Genomic DNA, 25,224 nt, shown 5'->3' on the forward strand with positions numbered 1-25,224 from the left:
ATTAGGGCAAAACACGTGTCGCACACTCTTTGCATTATTTGACAGTAAAACTATTTCAACCATATATATATATATATATTAGTCAGCTACCGCTACTTAAGATGACCTTAAGAAGCACTTTGTTTGGTTTTATCAAGACTTACAAAGCACAAGTGACAACATATTAGTATGCCACCTATATATACAGTATGTAGCCCTACCACCGTTGAACTGGCACATTACCTATGTCATAGGATAAAATTTCACTGCTGGGATCCACATTAAATACATCCCAATAAATTTTAATAACCAATGGGTACAATGAAACAATTATGTTTATCCCTGCTGTTACAATATTTCAAAGTAATGATTTGTAAACACTCACCCCTTTTATTAATTATTTGAATGCAACCACCAAGTAAGCACTCCACACAATCATGGATAGGAAAAAACAAAAAAAAATAATAATAAAACACATTTATTAAACGCGCCACTCAAGGGATATTATCAGTTTAACTTAACTCAGTTAATTTGTCTGAGTTACAGCACAGGCAAGGTTCACACATAGAAATCAACAATAAAAATTTTTTTATCTACAGTATACAGTATATATATATAAATCATTGGCGCACTTAGTTGGAGCTCATATGCAGTCCACAACTCCACAAGTACCCATGGTGTCCTTCCAGAACTTTCACTGCACTTCACATTTACCTCTGTGGTGAAACACAGGAATCTCACAGCTCCGTCTGGAAAGACGTCAGTAGCTTCGTCTTGTTGCGGGATTTATTTGCGTTCCCTTTTTCGTATTTCCTTTAGACAGCAAATTTCCAGAAAGTAGGCATCTGACTCTTCGTTCGTCCGTCCGTTTTTTTTTTTTTTCAAAGATGAGCTCCCCTTTTCATCCACGTTCCAATGAGCCAAACCCGCTCAATGCCTCTCACGTTTAACACTGACCACCAAAAAAACTTTTCATCTTTTTTTTTTTCGCTCTCTTGCTCTCCTCAACCTTAGTACCAGATTTGTTTTGGATAATAAGAGAGCGGCTGGTGTCGTCAGATATCAGGTTTGTAGATGTCAGTAAGATGTGGTCAGATCTTCCCAGCTGAACCACAGGTTTACATTTAAAGGCTTTGACATTTGGTTAGAGCAAGCCCTGCTTGTTGTGTTCACGAATGGAACATGCTAACAGAATTTTATTTCTTCCAAAGTTCTCCTGGTTGAAGTCACTAGAATCCTAGCTCCAAAATGGTTCATCATAAGAGTGTTGGTCACCAAGCGAATCATTTCTTTTGCTGAAGTAATACAAATCAACTAGGTTAGTGTAACTTATACCCCAAGGTGGTAACATGGACAAATATAAATGATTGCAATAAAAATATATCTAAAAAGATAAAACTTTGTACTAAACTGGATGAAATAGCAGATATCCTGGGTCAGAAGTCTGCTAAGTTAGACCTGAGGGGCCATAGTAGCTGCAGTTTATTGGTTCCTTTCCAATATCAGATCTTATTTGATCGTGCGACTTGCTAGTGCTTTCATTCTGCCATGTCGGGTTAGTCTTATGTCACAGATTATTTAGATATCATCCAGACAATTGGCTGCCTGAGGCAGATTAGTAATTCTCAATTCTTCCCTATTTTCAATTTAGTTTCTTTCCAGAATTTATTTTTTTTATTTAAGATATTTCATGATAAATACACAGAGGTGTAAGTGGAGAACTGCTGGCTCCTTTGTCATTATAGCTAATAAGGAGCGATTAAAAAACATCAATGCCAGAGCTTAAGACTTAAATATATGATTAAGGGTGGATAATTTCAACAAGCAATACAATGAAAATGATACATAAAAATATTTTTTGAGCAAAACGTAAAATAAATAAATAAATAAAACCTTGAGCAACAGCAATACCTAAGTTTTCATTAAGAAATTGGGTTGGAACAAAAAACTACTACTTCAAGACTGAGTTTGCAGACCCCTGCCTCAATGAATAAGACCACTACCCATAATACATCTCCCTTTCATTTTGTATTATTTGGGGTAATTCTAAGCTTGCAGTGCCGAGCTCTCTTTTCAGGCTGACTCTGCAGTTGTATTATCGTCTACATGAGATTTTTGTAGTGTCCATTTAAATTTAGACACCTTCCACATCAAGTGATGTCCCCATATTGCTCTACCTTGTCAGCAGCCCTGAATGATTTATTTTGCAGCCCACCACATTTTATTGAATTCTGTTTCACTTCATTACATTCCCTGAAGTTTATCTATTTGATGATCTGGAGCTGCTTGCTGAATATATACCGTACTACTTTCTGTCAATTTCATAAAGAGAGCATCCTCCAAATAAATTAATTTGGTAGACAGTAAATGCTGCAGATTCGCCATTGGACATGTTAAAATTGCTAGTGTTTCTAAAATGTGACTTTTGTTTTTTCATTTTCTTTGATAACTTCTGCCTTCTTAGGTTTAGATGTGGACATGAAGAATAAATGTCTCAGTCATGCCAGCCTTCCTTTTTCCTTTGCCCTGCCTCTATGAAACTAATAATAAAGGTTTACTATCTTTTTTAGCTGTTCATAGACTACTTTTTGAATCAGCTTAATGCTCTGTACATACCTTGTTACCATTCCAAAGCCATCATCTGAAAAATGTGCAGCCAATAGATATTGTAGAAAGTTCTGCAGCAGGGAAACAGCTATGTCTGATTTCTAATCATCAGACTAAGAAATAGTAACTGTTATCTTAGCAAATATAAATAGATGGCTATTTCATCATATTGGCAAATGTATCATTGATCTAAACACATTAAGCTCCTATCAAACTGTCCCCTGGCTCTTATGAATTTTGCTTTATCAGTTCACTGCCTGGTCACTGTCTGAATGGGACTGACATTACTGTATCTCCCTGTGCCCTTGTGGATTTTCTCAAGGTTCATAGGTGTCTTCCCATTTCCTAAAAGCTCGTTAATTGCACTAAATTGGCCAGTATGTGTTAATGAATGTCTCCTGAGAGGAACTAGCATCCCATCCAGACCTAGCTCTGACCACGCACCGGGATATTCACCAGCTATAAGGATCAAGAGATCCAAAGAGAAGGTACAGCAAATGAATTCACACAAGGAAGGATTTTACTTTACTATAACAACTGCATGACAGCACAGTAACACATTGGTTTCCACTGTTGCTTCATGCATCCTGAATTTATTCCTGTGCCCAGTCTTAGTTTGTATAGAATTGCAGTGCCCCCCCACCCCCATCTGTGTGTGTGTGTGTGTGCGTGTGTGTGTGTGCGTGTGTGTGTGTGTGTGTGTGTGCTGTTGTACTGCTATTGTGGCTTTCCTCCCATATCCCCAAAGACGTCTACTTTAAGTTGATGGGGGATACTTAACTGGCTGACTGCCAAGTGTGGGAGTGTGTGTGAGTGTGTCCCATCCTGGACGTCATATCTGCCTCATGTCCAGGTAGGATCCGGTCCTGGGATTGGGTGCGTTAAATTATAAATAATACCTCAGAAAAAGTCAATAAAAATCTGAAAAGCGGAAAGTTAAATATTTCATTGTCAACAATTTCAATTTGAAGCCATTTGTGCGTAATACAGTATTTCTGTTGCCTACAGCTGAAACATTGAAAATTAATTAAAAGAGCAGCACTTGTACCAAGAAGTAGTTTGCTAAGGAGATGATTAAAATTCTTAAATTATATTAATGCAATTAGGATTTAGACAGCATGATCCAGTCAGATTTTAAAGCAGGATTTGACCTTCATTATCTCTTCCCAATGGGGGATTCTTATTATTCTACTTCAGTCTACAGCTATGAAAAAGACAGACATCTATCTATCTATCTATCTATCTATCTATCTATCTATCTATCTATCTATCTATCTATCTATCTATCTATCTATCTATCTATCTATCTATCTATCTATCTATCTATCTATCTGTTTGTTTGTCGCTATTACAGAATACAATTCATATCTATCTATCTATCTATCTATCTATCTATCTATCTATCTATCTATCTATCTATCTATCTATCTATCTGTCTGTCTGTCTGTCTGTCTGTCGGTATTACAGAATACAATTCATATCTATCTATCTATCTATCTATCTATCTATCTATCTATCTATCTATCTATCTATCTATCTTATACAGTGCCTTACATATCTATCTATCTATCTATCTATCTATCTATCTATCTATCTATCTATCTATCTATCTATCTATCTATCTATCTATCTATCTATCTATCTATCTATATTTAAGTGCAGTATTTTATAGAGCCATTGATATCTGTTTATCTTATGCACTACTGTTTTGTAGGTGTAAGCTATTATACATTTTCTTTCATATCTACTGTATTACATTCATCCATCCAAACAAAAGGGATGTAACTCATTTTATTTTAGATGTTGTAAGTCACCTTGGATAAAGGCATCAACCAATTAATAATAAATATGCTCTAGGTACAAAACTAAGTTTCATGAAGCTGATCTCATAGACAGAAATTAATTAAAATCATCTATAAATTATATATAAAATAAAATATATTTTGAACAGTGTAGAAAATGTAATCTACATAAATAAGTGATACCTTTATTAAAAAATGAAAAAGAGGGGTGGTGTTACTGCATCACTGCCTAAGTGTCCAGGATTCAAATTTTGGCCTGGTATCTGTCCGTGTGGAGCCTTCTGTATGCAGATCAACATTTCAGGTTTCTCCAACATCCCAGAGAAGTGCAAGTTAAATTTATTGGAAACTCTAACCGGTGACTACATGGTTATACACTATTATACATTGTCTTTCATGTCATATCCGTCCATTGAATGTATTTTTATAAAGTACACTTCTGATCATAATCTACATATCTATCTCTCTTATTGAGTGCCTGGGTTTCTTCATAGGTATCCATCTGTCTGTCTCTATTTTATAGTGTCTTTCCTGCATACAACAGTATTATTATTTATCTGTATTGCATACAGTAGTATATCTATCTATCTATCTATCTATCTATCTATCTATCTATCTATCTATCTATCTATCTATCTATCTATCTATCTATCTATCTATCTATCTATCTATCTAGTTTTATTTGATCCCCACAGTGGTAGCACTTTCAACAAGAAGACTAGTGTTTTTATCCCAGGTGCTTTGGCTTCATCCCCTCCCAGACCAAAGACATGCAGGTTAGGTGGATTGGAGATGCTAAATTAGCCGTCTATCTTGTGAAGAACCGACACCCTGTCTGTGTTTTGATCCTGCCTTACACCTAATGATTGCTGGGATAGAATCCAGCTGCCCCGCAACCCTGCCCTGGATATATGGGTTAAGAAGATGAATGGATAATTTTATTTGTGGGTAGCTCTTCTGTTGCAGCTATAGTATCCATAGTCTTGCTTCAATAATTACATCCATCCATCCATTTTCCAACCTGCTGAATCCGAATACAGGGTCACGGGGGTCTGCTGGAGCCAATCCCAGCCAACACAGGGCGCAAGGCCGGAAACAAACCCCGGCCAGGGCGCCAGTCTACCACAGGGCACACGCACACACACACACCAAGCACACACTAGGGACAATTTAGGATCGCCAATGCACCTAACCTGCATGTCTTTGGACTGTGGGAGGAAACCGGAGTACCCGGAGGAAACCCACGCAGACACGGGGAGAACATGCAAACTCCACGCAGGGAGGACCCGGGAGGCAAACCCAGGTCCCCAGGTCTCCCAACTGCGAGGCAGCAGCGCTACCCACAGCGCCACCGTGCCGCCCTCAATAATTACATATAGTTTATTATTTAAAATCCATGTAATCCAATTCATCCTTGCAAGGAGACCTCTGTCTACCCTGGTAGCACTGAGCTCGAGGCAGGAAGTCACCATTGACAGAGGCCCACTCCCGCACACACGGCCAGTTCAGAGCTGCCACTAAACCTAAGAGGCTCTCTTTTTGACATCGGATTTAATGCATGGTTCTATTAGGCTAGTTATATATCATCTAGTTAAGTACTTATTAGCAGCTTCTTGCTCACTCTACATGGTAACAAATGGCACTGGGGTCTTGTATGCATAATTTTCTAGTTAAACATTCCCAACATTAACTTTGTATGACATTGACTATGATGGTTAGGCCATTATTTTAACATCATGTCACTGGGGAGATTCAATTTTCCAACTTCCACTTTAAGAAGCTCCAAAAACCCATCTTGTTAGATACAGAATTTGTTGTTGTCGTTGTTGAGGCTATTTGTCACAGTTTGCTGGTCATTTATCTTCCACTTCCATGGCCTAGTGAAAGAAATAAATGGTGTTTTGTTCGGTTGCATCCTGAAAAGATGAGCAGCAATCCGTGGACCAGCACATCTGTAGGAAAAGGCTGAAAGCCGGAATAATTGACCTGTCAGGATTCAGGGAAAAGTGTGAGGGTCTTAACGCCTACTGTAGAAAAAGCTGGTTTTTGTTTAGCATTTTGTGTTTTTTTCTTTTCCTGCGTAATGTTAAAAAAATGTTTAGCAAAGCATGAAATTAAAAGAGGTTTGGTGTAGTGGTTAAAGCTATGGGCATCAAACCCTGAGGTTGTGGGTTCAAATCCCACTACTGACACCACAGAGTGACCCTAAGCACATCATCTGACCTGCCTGTGTTCCAATTGGAAAAACAAAAGAAATGGAATTGATTGTATCAAAAATGTTGTAAGTCACCTTGGATAAAGGTGTCAGCCGATTAATAATTAAAATGCTCTAGGTACAAAACTAAGCTTCATGAAGCTGATCTTAAAGACAGAAATTAATTAAAATCATATCTAAATTGTATTGAATATTTTGAACAGCATAGAAAATGGAATCTACATTAATAATTGAAATATATGTTAAAAAAATTAAAAGATGGTTGGTACACTTGGTGTTACTGCATCACCACTTACGTGTCCAGGGTTCAAATTTTGGCCTGGTCTCTGTCCGTGTGGAGCCTGTATGTTCTTCCTGTATCCAGACAAATATTTCAAGTTTCTCCAGCAACCTAAAGAAGTGCAGATTAAATTTACTGGAAACTGTAACCTGGGACTACATGGTTGTGTGCATGACTGGCCAGCAATGAGTTGTTATCTTGTTTAGGTTTAGTTGCACCCAGTATGCGCCATCCATCATAACTTTTATATAGGAAAACATCTAAGTTAACATAAGCTGCCCTGATTCAGGGTGTTTATAAAAAATGGAATGATATACTTCATGAGGTAGAAGTACATAATAAACAAGAATAGTTATGTGAAGTATTTAAAATATTAACATCTGTAGTTCAAGTTAAATGTAGTAAGAACAAGAAGACACAATAAGAAAGCCTGGGGCACCCATGGGCAAATCCCATATAACTGAATTTTTGGAAACAAAATGTGATTTCAGAGCATTAAAGTAGATAGATAGATAGATAGATAGATAGATAGATAGATAGATAGATAGATAGATAGATAGATAGATAGATAGATAGATAGATAGATAGATAGATAGATAGATAGATAGATAGATAATTTTATTAATCCCAAGGGGAAATTCACATACTCCAGCAGCAGCATACTGATAAAAACAATATTAAATTAAAGAGTGATAACAATGCAGGTATAACAGACAATCCACAACAATGTGGATCCTGTGAGCCAGATCACCATCGGGGAATTACACCACATGGCCATAGTGTTGTAACTGACGCTCCATCACAATGCAGGTAATGTGCCTCATTCGGGTCTCCATAAGCAACACAAAGTCAAACCAGCGGTACCCAAGGACTCTCTGAAGAGACACAGTACTGAAGAAGTCCAGTCTTCGTCTCAGGTTACTGGATAGCATCCATGCCTCTCAACCATATCAAACCAGGCAAGATGAAACATAATCACAAAGAGAATTCAAATTCAAAAGGCTAACCTTTTATACCATCTGCTGATTAATTCAAGTTCACAACCCCAGAGACCACGCCCCTAGAAACATGGGATGTGACCCTGACAACAGTCCACAAAATGGCTTCCATAACAGGAAAAGGCTATAAGACCTCACATTTCAGCCCTGTTCATGACAAATAGACATTAAGCCGTACCAAATGGTTATATCATAAGAATATATGAAATTTAACAAATGAGAGACAACCATTCAGTCCATCAAGCCTGTTTGTTTAGCTAATAGCTAAGTTGTCCCAAATCACCATCCGTCTTATGTGGGGTTTTCTTGTACCGATATAAAAATCAAAAGTAATTGTGAAGCGTTCATTCTTATGAACACAATAAGCAGGTTTGGGAAACAATATTAGTTTGTCTACAGATGGTAAAGTTCGTAAAAATTGATTAAGAGATGATAGGAATCATTTATTAGGAAAACATTTTACTCAATTTACTCACTTTTATCCAGCAGCTGGACTCAACATTAGAAGAATTAGCTGTGTGATCAAATTCTCTTGTTTTAGGGAAAAAAGTGAGGATTATGTAATTCCAGTTAACACAGTTGCATACTGAGAAGACTTTTCCAAAAATAAAAAGACAGATCAGTGGCCACAAGGACAACTTCAGCTGTTGGTGTGACAGCACCACAGAGATGACAAACACAGCATATGTTTACACTGCTTTTTTTTTACTCTGCGCAAGACAGAATTTACAAATAAAAATGCAGATGTTTATTAGTTCTGCATATCCTTTACCTGCTTCATTTAATTTGCTGCTGAGCCCCTCTTCGGAAAGGCATTTTTCAAAGTTGTCAAGGCTGAACTAGCTCATGCATATGCAAGCCTGTAGGGAGGGTTACTTTGCTTCTTTGTAGCTTTACATTTTCACTATTTAAGCAAAATTAATGCTCCAGCAACTGGATTAATGTCTTCATTTTGTTTGGTCTATCTGTCTACTGTAGCCCCAAGTGCTCCACCACAGTCTGTCACTGTCCTGATGGTTGGAAATCATAACAGCACAAGCATCAGCGTCTCCTGGGACCCCCCACCTCCTGAGCACCAGAATGGAATCATCCAGGAGTACAAGGTACAGTGTGTAGGCATCGAGGGCTGGAGCATGGCAGCTCGTCACGGGCGAGTGCGTCGGGGGCTCCTCAATTGTGTTTATATGTTAAATGAATGATGATACACAAAAAAAGTCACTTGAAGGAATGAGAACAGCATAAATGGCAAGGCACAAATATCACCTGAATGGAGGAGTGTAGTCATTTCTGTAAAGAAATTCAGATTCCCCCAGATTTAAAAGTATTTATTTATTAAACTTTCAGTAAATATAAACCTGTTCTAAGGAAATAGGAGAAGAAAATGCATGCATGTGTTATTTCTACTAATTAACTCCCAGTTCTGGGAAGACACGTACAGTACATTGACAAATTGGTGTGGATGGGGTCACTAGAGCTGCTTGGCTCACAGCAGTTTGTGTTGAGGTCTCATATAAAGCAGCAGCATTTAAAGTGCACTCACAATCCATCTCTGGTGTATTTTGTAAGTCCTCTTGTAAATTCTGTATGTCGTTTGAGATGGGAATACACATTGGTTAGGAATTTACAACCCCAGTTCTAAAAAAAAGTGACAGCATGGAAAATGCAGATAAAAATAAAAAGGTGTGTACTGACAATTTACTTTGGCTTGTAGTCAAGCAAGAACAGGATAAAGACAACATCTATCGTGTTTTGCCTAATCAACTGCATTATTTCTGAACATATACATTTATTGTGAAATCGATGCCTGCAACACATTTTTAAAAAAGTTAGGACAGGGGTAGCCTAAAACTAATAATGATGTGACAAGTGAAAATGACAAGGTGATGTGAAACAGGTGAGGCAATCATATTGTAGCATATCAGGAGCCTCTAAAAAAGGCCAAATTCTTCAAGAGCAAGGAAGGGTCAAGCAAAGCCTACCTATAATCCAGCACTTTGAGAACACCATTCCCCAAAGACAAATCAGTAGGGTTTTGGGCAATTCACTCCCTGTAGTGCACAATAGAAAATTATGAATTTCAAGGAATCTCTTCAAGTCTTGGTGAAGAAACATCAAGGTCATGAACAAGTCCCAGTACAAAATCCACAAGCAATAATTTCAATAACAGAAGTGAAAATCCAGAACCAGAAAATATCAAAATTAATCAATACTTACAGAACTTCAACATGCAACACTCACTCAAGTCTCCAGCTAACGGCAGAGGGAGGAGCCAGCAGCAGTGACATCAGGGTGACTCCGCCCACTGGGACTCCACCCACAAAGTGCACAGGATAAAATCTCATTTAAAAGTTATTGTCCATAAATATTAAGTAAACCAACATTATAGAAATGACATAATAGTGCCTTTCCTATCTATCTATCTATCTATCTATCTATCTATCTATCTATCTATCTATCTATCTGTCTATCTATCTATCTATTATATAGTGCCTTTCCTATCTATCTATCTATCTATCTATCTATCTATCTATCTATCTATCTATCTATCTATCTATCTATCTATCTATCTATTATACAGTGCCTTTCCTATCTATCTATCTATCTATCTATCTATCTATCTATCTATCTATCTATCTATCTATCTATCTATCTATCTATCTATCTATTATACAGTGCCTTTCCTATCTATCTATCTATCTATCTATCTATCTATCTATCTATCTATCTATCTATCTATCTATCTATCTATCTATCTATCTATCTATCTATCTATCTATCTATCTATTGTGAAAGAGGAGACACAACCATTTTAAAGAGGCACCACCTTGTTGAAAAACAATAAAGAATGCACTAAGTTGTGGATTACATATTTTCAGATGGGAGCTGAGAGTAGAAATGAAGCAAGATGGCCAGTTTTGGGTCATGTGATGACTAGGCAGGAAAGGGCGGGTTCAGGAGGGCGGACAATGGAAGTGACGTCACTGGTGGAGTGGCTATCAGTCTTCTGTTCTGCAGAGGGAGGAAGAGAGAAGGCATTAGTCCACAGCACCAACTCCTGGCTTTGTGGGGAATTACCATCACTATATTTCAGAAGCTGCCTCCCGTGTAACACAATGTACATATGTGTGTGTGTGAGACACAGTACTTGCCAAAAAATACAGAGAGTACATGATACATGTTTCGCACTACTTGGGGCTCACCAGGTGTATGCACCTTTGCTTCCCCTTACAAGGATCGAACCTCGGACATCAGCACCTGAGGCAAAGCCTGTAACGTTGCACCACATTGGCTGGTTCACCTACTTGACAGGGTGAATATCAGAGTATTACATTTATAGGTCTGAATCGCAATCTGATTATTTGGACAGTCACCTACCAAGTAACGCTTGTGGTTAGTCTGGCCAGTTTGAAAACATTCACCACATCCTGTCAGTTGCGAAAAGCAGATCATAGATATGTGACACAGTACCTGCCAAACAATACAAAAATACATACAAACATATGAACAAAATTGAACAAAAACAGTTTTCTGTTTAGTTAAAAAGCAGAAATTTGGCAGGATGCTACATTTAAGTCTGTAGGTATCTGATAAGAATGGACTTTTCGATATATCAATATTTAGGGGTAAATCCCCCTAAGGTAGAAAAACTCATAAGATTTGCAGTGGGTGTGACGAGGATGGATAAGATTAGAAATGAGTACATAGAGGGGTCAACTCAAGTTGGACGGTTGGGAGACAAAGTGATAGAGGCGAGATTGTGTTGGTTTGGACATGTGCAGAGGAGAGATGCTGGGTATATAAATGTAATGAATTATTATTATTATTATTATATTGGGAGAAGGATGCTAAGGATAGAGCTGTCAGGTAAGAGGAAAAGAGGAAGGCCTAAGAGATGGTTTATAGATGTGGTGAGAGAGGACATGCAGGTGATGGTGTAACAGAATAAGATGGAGAGGACAGAAAGCTATGGAAGAAGATGATCCACTGTGGTGACCCCTAACGGGAACAGCCGAAAGAAGAACAAAAAGAACTCTGCCTAAGGTAGAAAAACTAAATACCCCAAAATCTAAAAAAATGCATTTATTGAAATTTGGTGAGAGTTTATAAAAAAAGAAAATTAGCCAAATTTTTTTTTTAATTTATTGACATTCCTTAATATTTCTTGGTAATAAAGCTTTAGTGAGTGGGATGTTTCTAGTCAGTTAGATGGCAAGGCAGTAATCATGAAAGGAAATGGGACATGCAGTTCATGAAAATAAAGGCTGCGAACAGAACAGCACCACTGTACAAGCTAATGGTGTAATCGCACAGAGAAAAGGGACTGGCAGCAAATAAAAAAGGGAAGAAAAGAGAAGAGGTGGAGCGCTTCATGGAAAATGAGATGTGAAGTGAAGAAAGAAAAGTTAGGTGAAATTCAAAGAAGATGTGGTTAGCAAGAGGTCTATTTCGGTACACTCAGTACTCCCTATTCTGTCATACTCTTCACAAATACATTAAAATTCAAGCCGGATTGGATTGTCGAGTACTTTAAAATACAATAACTTCACATAATGGCAGTGGTGGGTGGGGTGGCTTGGTGATAAAATAGTGATAGTTAATCTGCTACATCTGACTAAGCGTTGGCACTGTAACTGAGGCAAGATATTTTAGGGAATTTCCCAGGTGAAGCAGGATAACACAGCTAGGAAAACATAAACATTGTATATACTCGCGTTTAAGTTCTCCCAAGGATAAGTCGGGATTTGATTTTACCGTATAATTTCTGATATTTTATAATGTCGGTCCTATAAGCTGAATGCAGAAAACTCACACTATTGGTCCAAGAGATTATGATATGCTAACGTCCACCTGAGAGAGTAACCACAGAGCACACTGCCTTATTTTTCTATGTATTGTGCCTACGTGACTACATGGTAATACCCAAACTATTCTGAAACAACGTTTGCAATGATTTGTGCATCCCGTATCTACGATTGAGCGTCCAATTAGTAGAAAATATGAAGTTGGTTTTAAATTAAAAGTTGCTGAAGTGGCAAAAGAAATTGGTAACTGCACTGCTGCAACAAAATTCAATGTGTCTGAGAAACTGATGTGAGATTGGAGGAAGCAAGAAGATGTAAAAAAATAAATAAATAAGTGTTGTATTTTTGAACGGACGTATAAGTCAGGGTCACATTTTACAAATGATTTTTCGGGTTTCAAGACCCGACTTATACTCAAGTATATATGGTATACAAAAAATTCAAGCTGTTACATAACATAAAGTAGGTGTATAGATAGATAGATAGATAGATAGATAGATAGATAGATAGATAGATAGATAGATAGATAGATAGATAGATAGATAGATAGATAGATAGATAGATAGATAGATAGATAGATAGATAGATAGATAGATAGATATGAAAGTTTAAAAAAAAATGTAAGGTGGATATAACACCCATACTTAAATTATGTAAAGATTTTCATTGACACATGTAACAAATATTAATGTCTGTTTTACATAGAATGATGCTGTGGTCACGTTACTAATGTACCTTAACAGGACACAAACTCAGTTATCCTTAACATTGGTCTGTTAGCCCTCTTATCTGGCCGTGTATGATTTTTGTGAACGCATTAACAGTATTTTTCCACTAAAATGCAATTACAGGGAATACATTTTACTGAAAAGAAGAAAAGTTAATGCACATTGTTTTATTCCTTTTTTGGACTGAATTTAGATTTGGTGTTTTGGCAATGAAAGTCGATTTCACATCAACAAGACTGTAGACGCAGCGATTCGGTCTGTGGTCATAGGTGGGCTATACCCAGGAATCCAATACCGAGTGGAGGTGGCAGCAAGTACTAGCGCTGGAGTGGGAGTCAAAAGTGAACCTCAGCCCATAATTATCGGTAAGCTGAATTAAGTCCGGGTCTCATTACATTTTGTTTAAAGTCTGCATGTGTGTATTTGCTCACTGAAGAAACATTTTGTGCATCCAGATGTCAAGTATACAGTTGGGCCTTAGAGTCACTGAATGTAAGAGGGTGTTCATCTGAGAAGGGCCAAATACAGTCATATGAAAAAGTTTGGGAACCCCTCTCAGTCACCATAATAATTTACTGTACTTTCAACAAAAAAGATAACAGTGGTATGTCTTTCATTTCCTAGGAACATCTGAGCACTGGGGTGTTTACCGAACAAAGATTTTTAATGATGCAGTATTTAGTTGTATGAAATTAAATCAAACGTGAAAAACTGGCTGTGCAAAAATGTGGGTCCCCTTGTAATTTTGCTGAGTTGAATGCCTGTCACTGCTCAATACTGATTACTTGTAACACCAAATTGGTTGGATTACGCCACTAAGCCTTGAACTTCACAGACAGGTGTGTCCAATCATGAGATATAAAGGTATTTAAGGTGGTCGATTGCAAGTTGTGCTTCCCTTTGACTCTCCTCTGATGAGTGACAGCATAGGATCCTCAAAGCAACTCTCAAAAGATCTGAAAACAAAGATTGTTCAGTCTCATGATTTAGGGGGAAGGCTACAAAAAGCCATCTCAGAGGTTTAAACTGTCAGTTTCAACTGTAAGGAATGGAATCAGGAAATGGAAGGCCACAGGCACAGTTGCTGTTAAACCCAGCAGGTCTGACAGGCCAAGAAAAATACAGGAGCGGAATATGCACAGGATTGTGAGAATGGTTACAGACAACCCACAGATCACCTCCAAAGACCTGCAAGAACATCTTGCTGCAGATGGTGTATCGGTACATCGTTCTACAATTCAGCACAATTTGCACAAAGAACATCTGTATGGCAGGGTGATGAGAAAGAAGTCCTTTCTGCACTCACACCACAAACAGAGTCACTTGTTGTATGCCAATGCTCATTTAGACAAGCCAGATTCATTTTGGAACAAAGTGCTTTGGACTGATGAGACACAAATTGAGTTATTTGGTCAGAACAAAAAGCGCTTTGCATGGCAAATGAAGGACACCGCATTCCAAGAAAAACACCTGCTACTTACTGTCAAATTTGGTGGAGGTTCCATCATGCTGTGGGGCTGTGTGGCTAGTTCAGGGACTGGGGCCCTTGTTAATGTCGAGGGTCAGATGAATTCAACCCAATATCAACAAATTCTTCAGGATAATGTTCAAGCATCAGTCACAAAGTTGAAGTTACGCAGGTGTTGGATATTCCAACAAGACAATGACCCAAAACACAGTTCAAAATCTACAAAGGCATTCATGCAGAGGGAGAAGTACAATGTTCTGGAATGGCCGTCACAGTCCACTGACTTGAATATCATCGAAAATCTATGGGATGATTTGAAGCAGGATGTCCATGCTCGGCAGCCATCAAATTTAACTGAACTGGAGAGATTTTGTACGGAAGAATGGTCAACAATACCTCCATCCAGAATCCAGACACTCATCACAAGCTATAGGAGGACAGCGTCTAGAGGCTGTTAGATTTGCAAAAGGAGGCTCAACTAAGTATTGATGTCATATCTCTGTTGGGGTGCCCAAGTTTATGCACCTGTCTAATTTAGTTATGATACATATTACATATATTCTGTTAAGCCAATAAACTTAATGTCACTACTGAAATACTACTGTTTCCATAAGGCATGTCATATATTAAAAGGAAGTTGCTACTTTGAAAGCTCAGCCAATGATAAACAAAAATACAAAGAATTAAGAGGGGTTCCCAAACTTTTTCATATGACTGTATATTGCTGTGTTCCAGAGAGTGTGAGAGTATGGAAGTCTGTGCATCTTGACAAATTAAACCCCTGTGCTTCCTCCATACTAGGTATTAGCTCTTCTGTCCAGAAAAGATGCACCAGAATCCAGCTATGCTTAGAGAAACGCTGGCAATCCAGGATCTTTATTTCAGGAGGCTTGGTAAATGATGGCTGGGTGGGAAGGGGTGTCTAGTTTACTACTGGGAGATACGGTTGTCTAGTCACTATACAAGTGCAGGAGATATTTCTGTCCACCAATTATGGCTCCTACCAGAAGCATCAAGATTTGGAGCTAAAAGAAAGTGAACAACAACTTTCTTAGCAAAAAAGCAGAAAATGTGGAAGAAGGCAAAAGGTAACGAGGGACTGTAAAGAACTGAGCTCATCTGAGAAGAAAGTTGGCAATCTGTTTCCTTTGATTACTATATTGAAATTGGATTTTTTATCACAGCTCTTATAATTTGCGTTATTCACTGCTAGAATGAACCAAAATATCACATGAATAAATTACACTAAAAGCATGGGCCTGGTCTGTCTAGGGTTGGTTTCTACTTTGTGCCTGATGCTGCTGGGATAAGCTCTAGCACATCAAGACCCCAAAATGAACTAAGCAGGGCATGTACAGCCATCCTAACCCCGACACAGACAGGCAGGAGACAGGTTTAGCACCCAGCACACGGTTTATTTACAGTTTCCAGCTCAGTGCACAAATCACCCACACAACACAGTCCCTTGTGCCGCCACTCCCTCCTCCTCAGGCATTGTCCTCTTCCTCCCGACTCTGGCCAGTGAATGGTGGTAACTGGTTCCTTTTATAGGGCACCTGGAAGGACTCCTGGTGCCCAATGAGCTTCTCCCAGCTGCACTTCTAGGTGTGGCAGAAATGCTTCCAAATAGGGCCCTGTAAAAGTCCAGGCGCCATGGGACCCAGCAGGGTTGAGCTTCCATGCTCACAACCCATGGCCCCACTACAAGCCAAGGGGGCTGCCCTCTGTTGGTCCGGTTGAGAAACGGTCTTAAAAATACACTCTCCCCCCAGTCCATCCATACTATGGGCATCCTGGACAGTTATAAGGGCTCTGGTCATCCACCACACTGATATAAAAAATGAATGAACTTTCTGTTAAGTGGGGTTTTACATGCAAACATAGTCAAATTAGAAATCATTCATGCAAACAATGTGCTCAATGTCAAGTAGAACTGATCAAACTATTTAATGCACTAGTAAGACCACATGTGGGGTATTTGTGTGCAGTTCTGGTCACAACGATATGAGAAAGACATAGCAGCACTTGAAGCTGTGCAGAGGAGAGCAAACAAGGCCATCATGGGACTTAAGGACATGACCTACTGTGACAGAGCAGAGGAGACTGTGTGGGGGCCTAATTCAAGTCTACAAAATTTTCAAAGACATCAGCAAAATAGATTCAGCAACATTCTTTTACCTTAAGGGTGAATCGTATACTCAGTGAAAATTAAGGGGAAGGACATTTAAAACCGATGCCAGGAAGCTCTTCTTTACGCAAAGAGCTGTGAGAATCTGGAAGAAACTGCCAAGTCATGGAGTTGAAGAAGAAACCTTGACAACCTTTAAGAAGAGTCTGGATGAGGCATTGGGGCAGCTTAGCTATTGGGTAAACAAACGGGCTTGATGGACTAGATCAGGGGTGGGCAAAGTCAGTCCTGGAGGGCCGTAGTGGCCGCAGGTTTTTGTTCCAACCCAGTTGATTAATTAAAACACAATCCTTGTCAATAATTTAATTTCATAACTTTTTAGTGCTTTAGCTCTGCTATGTCAGGTCATTCTCATATCCTACATTTTTTTTTCCTTTCTAAGGATATCATCCAAATGATTTAAAGGCTAAAATGGACGAATAATTCTCAGTCCTTCACTTTTTTCTCTTCACTTTCTTTCTAAGTATTTAATTAAACCCAACAGTGCCTGATAAATACACAATAAGTGTAAATGGTAACAAGCTAAATGGAGAAATGCTGGCCTGTTTTGTCATTTGCATACTTATTGCTAATAAGGAACAATTAAAAACTGAGAATACAGCTGTTTAAGACTAAAATAAGCAATAAGGGTTCAAAATCTTAATGAGTGAGACAACGAAAATGAAGCAGAAGTGTTACTTGAGCAATTAGTGCTTCTTATTAAGCAACTGGGTTGGAACAAAAACCTGCTGCCACTGCGGCCCTCCAGGAACGACATTGCCCACCACTGGACTAGATGGTCTCCTCTTGTTTCTCCCTGGGTTTATTAAGTGAATTTCTAGACACACTGTAAAATAAAGCTCCATTTATTGTGGAATAATAATGTCTTTTGCAGCAGCAATGATGCACTCTTGGTCATAAACAAACACAATCCTTTTTAAATACGATCAAAGTGGGTGACACAGAGAGGTTGGTGGAATTAACTGTGTTTCTACAGCCAGGGCCACCATTAAAACAAGTTAGGCATTTGCCTAGGTTGCAGATCATAATGGGGGGCTATTGGCTGGGGTTGGTTGGGGGGGTTCATGGGTAAGCTACCAAGCATTCAGTTGGCACAATAATAAGTAAAATAACCTAGCACCAAAGCTGGCTACAGCAGGAGTCCCCAACTAGAGGGTCACAGTGGCTACAGGGTTTCATTCTAACCATTTTCTTAATTGGTGTCCAGTTTTTGCTTCTAATGAACTTCATTTACTTGAATTGCTATTTAAGACTCAGACCCTTAAAATCAGGAGTGAGCAAAGTCAGTCCTGGAGGGCCACAGTGGCTTCAGGTTTTTGTTTCAACCCAATTGCTTCATGAGAAAGTCATTTATTGCTCAAGTGACATTTTTCTACTTTATTTTAATGGTCTCGCTTGTTAAGATTTTGAACCCTTAATTGCTTATTTCAATCTTAAAGAGCTTATTTTCAGTGTTTTTAATGGCTCCTTATTAGCAATAAGATGCAAATGACAAAGGAACCAGCAGTTCTCTATCTGGCTTGTTTCCATTTACACCCGTGTGCATTCATTATTCACTATTTGGTTTAATATTATTAATAAAATGGAATTCTTTCAATTAAATGTACTTGAGGACATCAGTGGAAATTAGGGCAAGGAGAATTAAAGACTAAGAAAAAAAAAGACTCAAGGAAATCTGAAAGAAACTATTGAGTCATGAAGCTGAACTGGAAATCTTGACCACTTTTATAAAGTATCTGGATGAGATATTAGGACATCTTGGCTTTTAGCTAAACAAACAAGCTGGATAGGATGAATCATTTTGTCCCCATTTGCAAAATTTCTAACAGTTTTGTACTTGTACTCCAGTGGTAAGCTGTAGCTGTATGTCTGGCATCTTAATCTTTTCACTAGGTGTTAAAAAATCTATAAAAATGTATCACACTGGTCTCTTGGCTGTGTGTTGTTCCTATGGCAACCCTGCCAGCATACCCAGTTCAAACTGGCATCTTCTGCCAACTCCCTGTTTAAGTCGGCATACTGCAGGGCACTTATTGTGCCTCAGAAGGGCTGACCTTCTGTTTGGGTAAGGAACTTTGACCCATGCAGGCCAAGATGCCTGCCCGCCCATGCACTCCGTCCTTTATGTTATTTAAGAATATTTTAGCAAAAAAAAGCATGTATTCTACACATTTTGTGCATACAGTTGGATAACTAACATTATTATTATGCAACACCAGTAACGTGCGATTTATTTTTCTTTTTTCCGCAGTTGTTCTTTTTCATCATTTGCCATTGGACAGCATTGGTCACTATTGGCTTCTACTATATCATAATCATTTTTCTCCCCATTCTGCATAAAAAACATACATTTTTTTTGGCCAGCACTACAAAGCACATGGGGTAACATTTTAAAAAAAATCCTATTTTTGGGCATAGTTGTCTTTAACAAAACGACAAAGCAAAACTGCACAAAACAAGAGATGAATGATGAATTTTCTACTACAGCCTTGCATTCAAAATCCTCATCTTTAGTAAAACATTAATGAACGGAGAAATCATTCCTAATAATTGTTGTTAATAAAGCAATTACAACACTAATCGCATGGCCTGCTTTTGGTCACAAAGTGCTGCCCATGTAATAATCAAGTGAACAGCTGCATAGTAATGGATACAATCAGACCTGATGTATCTAATTAATTCTTATCCAGCAAATTAGCTTTGTTCTTTATTAGTCTCCAATGGGAGGAAGACATTTAATTTTTTTTTTTTTTGCTCTTTGTGATGGTGAAGCATTGCAGATGTGTCCCCTGCTTTGTGCTTTTTACTTAAAAAAAGACAACATTATTATGGCAACTTTATCATTCGCTTCGAAAAAGAAACATCTCATGCATAATCTTTTTCCATGAAACTCATTTTTAAGTGATATTGCAATGTTTATTTATATCATATTGAGGTTTTCTTTGGAATATTTAATTCTACTAAATTAGCAGCTTCAATACCTGCTTGGTATCTTCCATCGATGATAGAAATTTCATTTTTATGTGGCCAAAAATACTGCACACCGTGTTTATTATTGTATAGTGCATAATCTGGTATTTCATGAGTAACTAAATTATAAAAAAAATTGTAAGGGGACATTACACCTTATAGTCAGAAACCATCCACCACTTTTAAGAATGAAACAAGTATACGTAATAATACAGAGTATTTGAAAGACCGCGCTGTTTAAGTAGATAATGTGTGAAACTGGTAGGCATGACCCATTTTTACATGATAGATAGATAGATAGATAGATAGATAGATAGATAGATAGATAGATAGATAGATAGATAGATAGATAGATAGATAGACAGATAGATAGATAGATAGATAGATAGATAGATAGATAGATAGATAGATAGATAGATAGATAGATAGATAGATAGATAGATAGATAGATAGATAGACAGCAAAGGTTTGTGATATGGTTTGCATATTTGTAGTTGGAGATCCACAAAAGGAGAGAATGAATCACATATCATAACATAGATTTTATTCCTGAGCTTTCAGCTCCTGCCAGGAGCCATCATCAGAGGATAATGATTAGACATACAAGAATCAAAGGCAATATATAGCAAAATTAGGTAGCTGTGAGGTGAATGTGTGCGGGGATGGGGTAATGAGGTGGGGTTAGGAGGGTGTTAGTCGTAAAGCTTTATTTATTAGGAGGATGTTCTTCTTCTTAAGTTTGTATATGCTGGGTTCATGTCCAAATGTCTGTTAATGGTGTTTTCATTTGATAGCCAAGATTCAGCCAGCTCTCTGGCACTTTTAGTACGGGCCTTAAATCTTACTTGTACATTATCCCAGTTAAATTTATGTAGATAGATAGATAGATAGATAGATAGATAGATAGATAGATAGATAGATAGATAGATAGATAGATAGATAGATAGATAGATAGATAGATAGATAGATAGATAGATAGATAGATAGATAGATACTTTATTAATCCCAAGGGGAAATTCGCATACTCCAGCAGCAGCATACTGATAAAAAAACAATATTAAATTAAAGAGTGATAAAAATGCAGGTATAACAGACAGTAACTTTGTATAATGTTAACGTTTGATAGAACATCTGCAGCATCTTATTGCAGATGTTGAAGGACACCAGCCTTCTAAGGAAGTATAACCAGCTCTGTCCTTTCTTACACAGAGCATCAGTATTGGCAGTCCAGTCTAATTTATCATCTAGCTGCACTCCCAGGTATTTATAGGTCTGCACCCTCTGCACACAGTCACCTCTGATGATCACGGCGTCCAGGAGGGGCCTGGGCCTCCTAAAATCCACCACCAGCTCCTTGGTTTTGCTGGTGTTCAGGTGTAGGTGGTTTGAGTCGCACCATTTAACAAAGTCCTTGATTAGGTCCCTATACTCCTCCTCCTGCCCACTCCTGATGCAGCCCACGATAGCAGTGTTGTCAGCGAACTTTTGCACGTGGCAGGACTCCGAGTTGTATTGGAAGTCTGATGTATATAGGCTGAACAGGACCAGAGAAAGTACAGTCCCCTGCGGTGCTCCTGTGTTGCTGACCACAATGTCACAATGCACATACTGAGATCTACATGGAATACCTTCTAAGTATATATAATAATAGAAAAAAAATTATTCAACTTATAATGTAATAATTTAAGGGAGCTAGCTTAAAGGACTGCCCATACAGCGTCTAAAATAATTGGGGCTGCCCTTCCACATCTTCATAATACTGTATCTGCTCACCCAATTTGTCTGAGGAGAGCTGAATCCATCATCATATTAAGAGGGCTACCCAGCTCATTCCCTGTTCTCTCTTCTGCCTCCTGGGAAGGGCTACCAAAGCCCCTCCAATCGCTCCACCTGTTTCAAGACCGCTTCTTCCCCCAGGCCATAAACTCACTGAACTCCCAGTACCCTGATTCTCACTGCCCTACACTGTGTACTGGACCCTCCTGCTGGTTTATTTGTAATTGTACTATACATTACTTTTATTAACTCTTATTTATTTGCTTATGCTCTTTATTTATTGATTTATCATCTGCTACTCACAATCTGCTTCTCACATTATGAGAAGGATTTAGGAGTCATAGTGGGCTCTAAGCTATCGACTTACCGACAGTGTTCAGAAGCCATTAAGAAGGCTAATAGAATGTTAGGTTATATAGCGCCCTGATGTATGTAGTACAAGTCACAGGATGTTCTGTTCAAGCTTTATAACACACTGGTGAGGCCTCATCTGGAGTTCTGTGTGCAGTTTTGGTCTCCAGGCTACAAAAAGGACATAGCAGCACTAGAGATGGTCCAAAGAAGAGCAACTAGGCTGATTCCAGGGCTACAGGGGATGAGTTATGAGGAAAGATTAAAAGAGCTGAGCCTTTACAGTTTAAGCAAAAGAAGATTAAGAGGTGACATGATTGAAGTGTTTAAAATTATGAAGGGAATTAGTCCAGTGGATCGAGACTGTGACTTTAAAATGAGTTCATCGAGAACACAGGGACACAGTTGGAAACATGTTAAGGGTAAATTCCGCACAAAAATTGCAAAGTTTTTCTTTACACAAAGAACGATAGACAGTTGGAATAAGCTACCAAGTAATGTTGTAGACAGTATGACTTTAGGGACTTTCAAAACTCAACAATGTTTTTTTGGAAGAAATAAAAGGATAGCACTGGCGAGCTTTGTTGGGCTGAATGGCCTGTTCTCGTCTAGAGTGTTCTAATGTTCTAATGTACTCATTAATTTACTGTAGTTTCAATTATATCATAAGAATTTCACTGTGCTCCTGCAGTGTATGTGACAATAAAAATCTCTAATATAATCTAAAGGAATGTAGAAAAACAGATGAGACTTTTAGCGGTAGTGCCCCGTCTCACCCTGGCAGGATCCTTGAAGGAGTCCCTCTGACATGCATGAGCAATTGAACTGCTATTCTGAAATCAATAGAATAATAAAATATTAAATGAAAAGGTTTTGGTTCATAATATAGACCAGGGGTCCTCAGTCACGGTCCTGGAGGGCCGCAGTGGCTACAGGTTCTCCTTCCAACTAGTTTTCTAATTAGAAGACAGGCCTGGCTGGTAATAAAACTTGATATTTACTGTAACTGTTTGGCTTGTTAGCGCTTTCATTCATCCAAGAGAAATGTTAATTGCACTGTAGAGTTTTAGTCTGTCTCTGAGAACATTATTCTTATGTTTTGTGGAGCCAAACAGATTTAAACCTAATGCTCCTTCCAATTCCTCTCTCATTTATTTCTAAACATTTTTTAACGCAAACACTTCGTGGTTTAAAAAAAGCATGTTAGATGGAAAGCTGCTGGTTTATTGGTTTTCTGCATTTCATTATTAACTAATGTCTGGTGTGATGGATGGCCGGCTACATATTCCGGCCCTCACCCCCAGGCCGCCAGGAGGAGCTCTCCCGACAGCATGATCGTGCCCCGAGTTCCAGCAGGGCCTCATGGACTATGTAGTGTTTATACACAGCCCTGCTGGATACATTGGGGGCCACCAGGCGTCGCTGTAGGGGGGCTCGTAGGCTCTTATGTGCCCTATAACCCGGGAGTACGTCACGGTCACGTGATAGGAAGGAACAACGTGCTCCCGGGTTGAAGAAAAGATCTGTTTACCCTGACCCGGAAAGAATAAGGAACTGTGGACTGATTGGACAGGAACACCTCCGGGTCAGGGTGTATAAAAGGATTGTGGGAAAGCCCAGACACTGAGCTGAGCTGGGAGGTAGGGTGGTGAAGTGTCTGGGCGAGGAGGAAAGAGTATTGAGAGTTTATTATTGTAGTATATGAGTAGTGTGGTGTGGAGAATGCTTTGTGCAAGTTATTGTTATATAATAAAGAAGTCTTGGACTTTTACCTGGTGTTCAGAGTGGTACCTGAGGGTTCAAGAGGTGGACAAAGACCTCTACTGCTACACTGGTTAAGAAAACAGGCAACAATAAAAACTATAATAGGTAGTTATGGGTTCTAAATTGTAACAGGCAAGATAACTAAAATAATGTCCAAAAACACATTGCTTTAGTAGTAAATAAATGGGTTCCAATTAAGAAATTGGTTAAAGTGAAAACCTGCACCCATTGCAAACCTGCAGCACTGTAATTGAGAACCTCTGATCTACAAAGTAACTAAAATTTGTCTTTGATAAATGGCAGCGCTAACAAGGCATAGAGTTAAATACCAAGCTTCATTATCAGCAAGGACTGAGCTCTAATTAGGAAACTGGCTGGAATGAAAACCTGTAGCCACTGCGGCCCTCCAGGACTGTTACTGAGGACCCCTGATATAGACTGTATAAGAAAGATCACAGACAAGGCATGAAGTGTTGGAACACCCCGCAGGCAAACCCTGTATAATTGGAAAGAAAATGTGGTTTAACAAACGCATTAAATAAAGAAATCATCCCGACAGACGTGAGTTTCAATATGATTGCTTAAGTACTTTTGTTAATGGGGACTTCTGGCAGGAAGAGGCAGATCCAGGTGGATGGACACCGGAAGTGACGTCAAAGTTGGTAAAGCCTTCAATCTACTGGTCTACAGAGGGAAGAAGCGGAAAGGTGTTAGTAACTAGCGCCATCCTGTGTCCCACCAAGAGATTACCATGAACAAAGCCCTTAGCTAACCCCAATGGGCATGCACGCATGTGACAACTAATGGACCATTCAACACGTAAAGCTGATTATTCCATAGAATAGTTATTTGACTAGTTAATAGACAGGGTCATTCCAATATGCTACCAGATAACTAATGTTTATTTGATTTTGTGACTAAAACAACCAGCTAATGTCCAGTGCACTTCATTATTCTATGAAATACAACAATAATGCACTTAAAAGATAAAATATAGTATAAGGGAAGCAATCAGAGCTCTGCTCACTTGTAGCTGGAACAATAAAAGACTGTAATCTGTTACCAAGGCCAGCATCCTTATCAAATGAATTGAAGAAGTTGATAGATGATGTTATTCACTGTATCCAGGGGCCAGATCAGAGTCTGTCATAGTTTTGCCAGAGGTCACTGTATTCTATGCAGTATCTCTTTTTCAGCTTGTACGTCCTCCTTATTTTCATCGACAGGCTACAAACGTCAAAGATACACAGTAAACCTGCAGTGACAGATCATCTATTCTGACCTGGCACCACTTGT

The 25,224-nt window shown here is 38.7% G+C and overlaps 1 protein-coding gene across 5 annotated transcripts in view; it reads left to right on the forward strand.

The window, feature by feature from the left end:
• robo2 (roundabout, axon guidance receptor, homolog 2 (Drosophila)) overlaps nt 1-25,224 on the forward strand; it is an 837,757-nt gene that overhangs the window by 673,823 nt on the left and 138,710 nt on the right. For all 5 annotated transcript variants that reach the window (XM_051926308.1, XM_051926309.1, XM_051926310.1 and 2 more), the window contains exons 15-16: nt 8,860-8,984; nt 13,605-13,776. In XM_051926308.1, coding sequence (XP_051782268.1) covers nt 8,860-8,984; nt 13,605-13,776 — 297 coding nt within the window. The remainder of the gene's footprint in view (nt 1-8,859; nt 8,985-13,604; nt 13,777-25,224) is intronic.

Source organism: Erpetoichthys calabaricus, chromosome 4, assembly GCF_900747795.2.
Source record: "Erpetoichthys calabaricus chromosome 4, fErpCal1.3, whole genome shotgun sequence".
Taxonomy (NCBI): domain Eukaryota; kingdom Metazoa; phylum Chordata; class Cladistia; order Polypteriformes; family Polypteridae; genus Erpetoichthys; species Erpetoichthys calabaricus.